The sequence below is a fragment of the Vespa mandarinia genome, chromosome 10, assembly GCF_050613455.1.
Source record: "Vespa mandarinia isolate Hongniang chromosome 10, ASM5061345v1, whole genome shotgun sequence".
In the NCBI taxonomy this organism is placed as follows: Eukaryota; Metazoa; Arthropoda; class Insecta; order Hymenoptera; family Vespidae; genus Vespa; species Vespa mandarinia.
In genome coordinates this window covers 4,885,001-4,892,500 of record NC_140819.1, presented here as the reverse complement: position 1 = coordinate 4,892,500, position 7,500 = coordinate 4,885,001, and the positions used below count along the sequence as shown (strand labels likewise).

Genomic DNA, 7,500 nt, shown 5'->3' with positions numbered 1-7,500 from the left:
GATAAACAAATGTTTCATACATTCTCTTGTTGAATTTATCGAGCGTCCGGCTATTTTTCGATTTAAACGAAATAATTCAATATATTTTTTTTAACGAATAATCTGATTTTTTACTCGTCATCATTTATTACTCGTCATCATTTATTTTTTACTCATTTATTTTTTATCATTTATTACTCGTGAAATATTAAACGATCACAATTGATATTTTATTATTCAACGTCGTACGATTAATAATTATCAATTATATAAAAATAATTCAACAATCGCGATAATATGTATTTCTTTTTGCCGCTACTTTTATATTAGATTGAAACCCGATAACGATTTTTCTCCGAATAATTTTCGATATTCACTTTTTCCTTTTTTCTTTTTATATATTCTCATTAGATTCTAAGCAAGTTCAGGAAGATAGATTTTAAATGGCCGGACGGTGAATCTTTTCAAATCCATTATTCGTTTCTTTTTTACATTGATTTTTCTTAATGGATTAAAGAACGTATTTAAAAAAAAAAAAAAAAAAAAAAAAAAGGAAAAAAGAAAGAAAGAGAGAGAGAGAAAAGAAAAGAAAACAATAGAGGGAGGGATTAAACGAGCGAAAGATAAAAAGTACGTAATTATGAAAAATGAATAAATTCGTATAAATTCATTTTGAAAATCATTAAAGCTACGTTACGACGATCCTTATTATTATTCTTACAAAAATTATTTGCATAATAAAAAAAAAAAATGAGGACAAAGGGACAGGATAGATAATAGGGAGGGGATAATGAGATCGATATTTTATCCTTTTTCTTTTATCCGTCGAATTTCCATCTGATTCCATCTGATTGTTGTCTGTTAATGCTGCGCGTTAAGTTCATCAAAATCTGTTGATTTTCGAATATGAAATACGTAAGTACGTTGAACGAAAAGAAAACGATGAGGGTAATGAAGGAAGAAAGAAAGAAAAATAAAAGAAAAGAAAAGAAAGAAAGAAACATTTCAAAGTTCGCCACGGATATAAAACTTTGTACGCGATTTTGAAAATGATATGAACCATATGACGTAACGTAAGTTGCTCTTAACGTAGCAAGGTTTATGAAGTTCCTTATCCTTGAAATAAAGAATTTAAATCATGTCTGAAATTCAAATAAAGATTTTTTTTAACGAATCTTCTCAATCAAAATGTTGTATTATATAGATATGCGCGATATTGGCTACGAAGAAGAAGAAAGAAAAAAAAAAGAAAAAGAAAAAGAAAAACGAACAAACGAGACAAAAGGAAAAAAGAAAAGAGAACGAAAGAAAATCAAAAAACGAGAAAAAAAAGAAAAAGAAAAGAAGAAATTTCTTTGAACCCTAAAAGAAAAAAAAAAAAAAAAAGAAAAAAAATAGATCCTGTTGTTTACCTTTGTACGTTTATATAATTATTATTAATTTTGATGTGTCAATCTCCATAATTCAATTACCTCCAAAAGCCTTATATATTTCCAATGAATTGGTACTCTTACAACATGGCTAACGGTAGCCGCAAGAGTTTTTACAAATGTTCTTCCACGGCGCAATACGATCGAACGGGGGAATACAAAAGTAATGCTAAATTTATGAATAAACTTTAATATACAAATATTGTACGTAGTTCCAAGGCATGTTATTTCCTCTCTGCACACTGAATTTCCTTTTTCTTTCTTCTTTGTTTTTCGTTCTTTCTTTTGTTTTTTCTTCTTCTTCTTCTTCTTCTTCTTCTTTGCTTTCTTCTTTTCTTCCTTTTTCGTCCAAGGTCAACCTCGCTCGTTACTCGTGTACCTTAAATTTTATCGATCGTTTTGAAAGAAACGATGCGAACGCGTTCGAAATTTTCTTTCCTCGTGCGACTCTATGAAATTTGTAGTAATCGTTAAAAAAAAAAAAAAAAAAAGAAATAAAGAAAAAGATAAAAAAAACATTAAAAAGATAAAAAAAGAAAAAGAAAAACGAAATAAAATGAATAAATGGAAAAATAAGAAAAAAAAAAAAAAAAAGAAAATAGGGGAAAAAAAAAAGAAAAGAAAAGAAAAGAACGAAAGAAAAGGTAAACTGTCTTTTTGTTTTGCCTGAATAATCGTTGTTGTGTTACATCGTTCTCCTCGTATTACGTGATCGTACGAAGAAAATCCATCGCATCCTCGAAATCTATTCATTGTTTCTAAGGGGTAGGTTAGGGGGGTAGTTAGGGGGGAGTGTAGGAGAGTAGATGGTGGAAAAAGAAACTCGAACTAGAGAAACGATTTAACGAGAGCACCGTCTAAACCGAAAAAATTGTCTAATAGCAAAATGGCACGGACAATAAAATAAATGCGATAGTAAGCTACGGGATATTAAAGAGAAGGATAAATAGATATAAAAATAATGTATCTCACTGATTGGTAGTAATACGCGAGAACGTTCCTCAATCGTCAATAAAGTAAGTATCTTATAACGAGTATAAGACAATTAAATTCTATTTTCTTTTCAAAAATGGATTATTAAAAAAAAAAAAAAAGAAAAAAAAAACAAAAGAAGAATAAGACATTACTGATAAATGTTTACTCTCGTCTAATTAGAATCAAAAACTCGAAAGGAGTTTAATTAAAATGAGGACGAGTCTTTTGAATGAAGACGCCATTGATGATTATTTTCTTTCTAATTAATAATATAAAATTCCTGAAGAAAGAGAAAGAGAAAGAGAAAGAGAGAGAGAGAGAGAGAGAGAGAGAGGCAAAACGAAAATAAAAAAAATAAAGAAAGAGAGAGAGAAAAAGAGAGAGAATAAGAGGATACTGTATGCGCGGACATTATTAATTAGAAATTGTACGTTTATACATTGGGTGCTCAGGAACGTCTACATAAAAAATACTCGCAATACGTTGCGGAAAAATCTTTCCTATAAAGTACACGTAAAAATCTATAATTGTGGATACTGATGTTTCACGTAAAACGTTGTATAAAAAAGAAAAAAAAAATAAGAAAAAAAAAAGCTTTTTCACGATTCTTTGTCGTCATAGTAATAGTAGTAGTAGTAGTAGTAGTAGTAGTAGTAGTAGTAGTAGTAGTAGTAGTAGTAGTAGTAGTAGTAGTAGTAGTAGTAGTAGTAGTAGTAGTAGTAGTAGTAGAAATAGAAGTAATAGTAGTAGCAGTAGTAGAAGTAATAGTAGTAGTAGTAGTAGTAATCGTCGTGGTCGTCGTCGTGGTCATCGTCGTCGCCATATTTTTTCATGATAAGGTAACTATGCAACGATACATTGATTTTTATTGTCATATCGATCTTATTATCCCCCTCCTTTCATTTTTATACCTACAAAAAAAATGTATGTTGTCCTTCTAATCGTTAATCGATCGTGCACCCTTCTCACGCAAAATCGTATAATTAATTCGCATTATCGCATTAATATACTTTTACATATGCACGATGAAATGCACGGTTTTCAATGCGTGTAAGTACTAATATTCCTACTTAAAAATGAGCCCTAAATTGGACATATGTACCTTTGCTTGCACCTACAATTCTTTTAGGAATCGTAAGCAAGCAAAAGGGACGCTGGTCCGTTTATTAAGAGAACTATACCATTAAAATCTAAAAGGCACAGATCAACAATACTTCTTCACCGATTAGATTAATCGCTGACAACGAGTTAACGAAAAATATACTCGGTTATCCACAGCACCGTTAAATTTATAAACTACAATCGTATGGGAAAAAAAAAAAGATATTCAGATATAAATGGCCGTCGAAGGATATCAGGCGCGTGAAAGTTGTTAAATTAAAGAGAGATTGGTCTAACTAAAGAGAAACGGACATTCATTTGGTGAAGTCCTTCGACTCGTCACCGGAATGGCCCTTTCTACGGGGTAATTGTAAAGTAATAGGTTGAACGTCCTGAACATCTTTCGGTTCGTGATTCGAGCTACGAAATGTTATCTTCAAATTCGGCACGTGTTGTTCCCCGGCCCAGTCGAAATTGAATATCGGTGCCTCGGAATGTAAATCGGAATCTGGTGTGTCCGCAGGAGTCGTCGGTGTCGTGATATATGGGCTTAGCTCCTGATGAACCACATCCGGGACCCTCTGCAATGCGTCTGACCATGCTGGACTGGAACTCCAGTGTTCCGTCGAGGACTCGACTGGCTCGGCGGTCGAGCCAACGGTTATCGATGCTGGTAAAACTTTCGTTGGGAGTCGTTTGTGGACGGTACTCCTGTTCGCGTCAGGAAGGAGTATCACATCAAACCTGATTGACCGTCAACCGTACGAATTTGCTCGCTAATGAAAGATAGAACATCGTTTACCCACCGCTGATCGGTACATCCATATTCCTTGTCCAGATCGGTGATGTAATATTTCGGTGTGTCGGTGCCACTGCTAAACTGCCCGTGATACTGCACAAACTTCGCTCTGTATCCCGCCAAATGCAAAGAACTTTTTTGATGGGACTTATGGTATCTACCAGAGAATTGTCCAAGCCCGTGATGATGATTGCCATGTTGAGAATGAAACTGTAGATTTCTGTTATCGTGTTCTTGGGCACTACCGATGGACATATCGACCGGTTCGACATCGTCCCAAGGTAATCTGCTTGGATAATCGACCGGTTCCGTCTTAGTGGATCTATGAGATTCTTGATCCAAATTGCAAATCGACGGGGATTGTTCGGCGTCGCTACTATGTCCCAATGACGACGAACGTACATATTCCTGTTGTTGTTGTGAACCACTACTTTGCGTTCCAACAGTATATTGCACGCCACGTGTCTGACCGGTTGAACATATACCGTAAGTGAATTTAGCTTGAGAAGAATACTGATACAACCATGAACTTGAACGCATCACTTCAGCCTCTCGATCGCTGCAATGATATATCTTAAAATTAATATATTATATTATCCAAGATAAATATTCGAAATAAACATACCTTAATACTTGATTGGTGCATACTATTATAGGATGCTGACACTCTTCCGACGTTTCCTTAACTTGGAGAACACAATGAACCCAAAACCATCTTCCAGAACGACTTTGTAACCTCAATAATGCTGTACTCGATCGTTCTTGATCCGATTGTATAACTAAAAGATATTAAATATTTACAGAATTTCTATAAATAATAAAAAAAAAAAAATATATATATATATATACTTAACAGATTAAAAGAATTTTACCTGTTTGGTGCTTGCAATAAGCCGTTCGTATCGAATCCCAATGTAAGAGATTGTACCACGAAACACCAACGAGCTCCGAACGATTGTACTCCATGTGACTTTCAGCCCTGTAATTATATTAACTTGTAACATTTAATATTTCATCTGTTCTAATAACAATCTATAAAACGTCTTACGTTTTGTCAATGTGCAGGTACTTCATATCCATAGAATGAATCGTAGTAAAAATATTTGTTGCCCCTTGAACGATACTCTCTCGAGTTTCTGGTAAAACAACCGGTGTACAGGATGCCAGAAAAACGAATTCATTACGATTACAAACAGGAACGAATGGTAAAAAATGACCCTCAACGAGAACGACCTAAGGAATTCATTTTTAATCGTATAAATATATCAATAAATTTTTTTTTATTTCACGAATCAAATTATCTCACGAACTTTAACCTTTTGATCACCAAAACGAAGCTGTCTCCGAGAATTTCTTGATACATTGATACGACAAAGGAAGAGCCTTCTATCGTTTGGTGCTGGACTATTTCTTGCCAATTGATTTTGAACTACGATATGGTCCTGTTTATCAATCACGTCGTAAACACTATCGCCATGAATTAGCAGATCCTCCTGAATGAACGTACGATTAAAGATATGTATATAAAAATATGTTTCATATGTTTTACAATAATTCATAATACTCGTCGTATCGTAATAAAATAATTTATTATATAAATTTTTCTGTAATTTATTACAGCTCTGTCTGATCGACGTACAGAGAAATAATTTATTATTATTTCATTAAGGAGAATAAAATATTTATTAGAAAAATTTCCAAAATCAAATCTTTCAATTAATTATTAATTAATTATTCTTTAGCCGTACGTCAACGTTGCAATTAACATTAATCCTATAATCTTTGCAATCGTAAATGTATCCATTTATTCATTGCATTTATATACATTGAATCAAGATGATATAAGTTTTATTAATATCCCTTCAATATATTATTACTTGGAGTTATGTTATTATAAAAAAAAAACATATATATATATATATATAAAATAAAAAAACAAATAACAAAAAAAAAAGGATAGAAATGAAAGAAAGGGAAAAAAATTGTTTACGAATCGTGCCTATTGATTGTAAATACTATTGAAATTATTCCATTGACAATAAAGACAGATAAAGACAAATAAAGACACTTTCTTGATCCTTCGATAAAAAGTTAAATAACATCGGTACTATTCTGTATATGTATATATATAAATAAAAAAAAAAAAAAAAAAAGAAAAGAAAAAAGAAAAAAGAAAAAGAGAAAAAAAATACGTATCGTGATTACCATCGAGTGCCCGAGGTATTCCGCAGCATTTTCCGATATGTACAATAATTTTCCTTGTTGCGTCATCATCATGATAAATCCGGACATAGCCTGAAAGAATTGTATGCACTGTAAAAAATATATTCGCGCTCCGTACAATGGACTTAAACCGTTAGTATATCATGATAGCAACGAGCGAAATATAAGTACTTTCGAGAATCCGATGTTCGGTGTTGGCATGTTCGATGATTCGGACGGGCAGTTCTTCAGGGCTGAAACAAAAAATACGATTTGATCGGCAAAAAGAGAAGAGAAAGAAAAAAAAAAAAAAAAAAGAAAAAAAAGGAAAGAAAAAAGACCAAAAAAAAAAAAAAGAAAAAGAAGAAAAGAAAGGAAGAAAGAAAAAAGAACATACGTACAGAGAAAAATTACGTATCTGTACATTGAAGAGACACGTGTACGGGCGCGACAATGAACATTTTTTTTATTACAATGGAAAACGGTGGCAAAACGTTATTGCCGCTTGCGCGTCTTGCAAATGTTTACGTCTCTTATCGCACACGATAAGACAACGCCTCGAAAACGTCGATCGTAAAATTCGATCGTACGATTTTCATGCCTATCCCGTCCTCAACGAAATTTTCTCAACTGAATCAAGGAAGAAAAAAAGGGATATGATGGAATGAAAGAGGGAGAGAGAGAGAGAGAGAGAGAGAGAGAGAGAGAGAGAGAGAGAGAGAGAGAGAGGAAGAGGGAGAAACAAAACCAAAACAAAAAAAAAAGAAGAAGAAGAAAGGATAGCCCGCGAATTATTCGAACGTGTAAAACGAAAATGATAAATTTGGGAGGGTGAGTGGAGGGGTTAAATCGTAATCGTAATCGAAGAAAAAAATTTCAAAAAATCCGACTTCTGATTCTATGATTTTCTCATGGAAGAACGAAGAGGAATAAAGACGACGAGGAAGATGAAGAAGAAGAAGAAGAGGTTGAAGAAGAAGCAGAAGAAGAAGAAGAAGCTAAAGCTAAAGCTGA

General features: G+C 33.1%; 1 protein-coding gene across 12 annotated transcripts in view; it reads right to left on the bottom strand.

Moving 5' to 3' along the window:
• Nucleotides 1-2,525: 2,525 nt before the first annotated feature.
• dysf (neuronal PAS domain protein dysfusion) overlaps nucleotides 2,526-7,500 on the bottom strand; it is a 10,428-nt gene continuing 5,453 nt past the window's right edge. For 5 of the 12 annotated variants that reach the window (XM_085659991.1, XM_085659997.1, XM_085660002.1 and 2 more), the window contains 8 exons: nucleotides 6,679-6,740; nucleotides 6,490-6,597; nucleotides 5,595-5,777; nucleotides 5,333-5,517; nucleotides 5,157-5,263; nucleotides 4,910-5,063; nucleotides 4,292-4,843; nucleotides 2,526-4,196 (listed from right to left, as the gene is read on the bottom strand). In XM_085659991.1, coding sequence (XP_085516117.1) covers nucleotides 3,800-4,196; nucleotides 4,292-4,843; nucleotides 4,910-5,063; nucleotides 5,157-5,263; nucleotides 5,333-5,517; nucleotides 5,595-5,777; nucleotides 6,490-6,597; nucleotides 6,679-6,740 — 1,748 coding nt within the window. In that variant the 3' untranslated portion in view covers nucleotides 2,526-3,799. Of the gene's footprint in view, nucleotides 4,197-4,291; nucleotides 4,844-4,909; nucleotides 5,064-5,156; nucleotides 5,264-5,332; nucleotides 5,518-5,594; nucleotides 5,778-6,489; nucleotides 6,598-6,678; nucleotides 6,741-6,887; nucleotides 7,058-7,500 lie in introns of those variants that run through there. The other 7 variants (XM_085659993.1, XM_085660003.1, XM_085659998.1 and 4 more) reach the window with 6 other exon arrangements.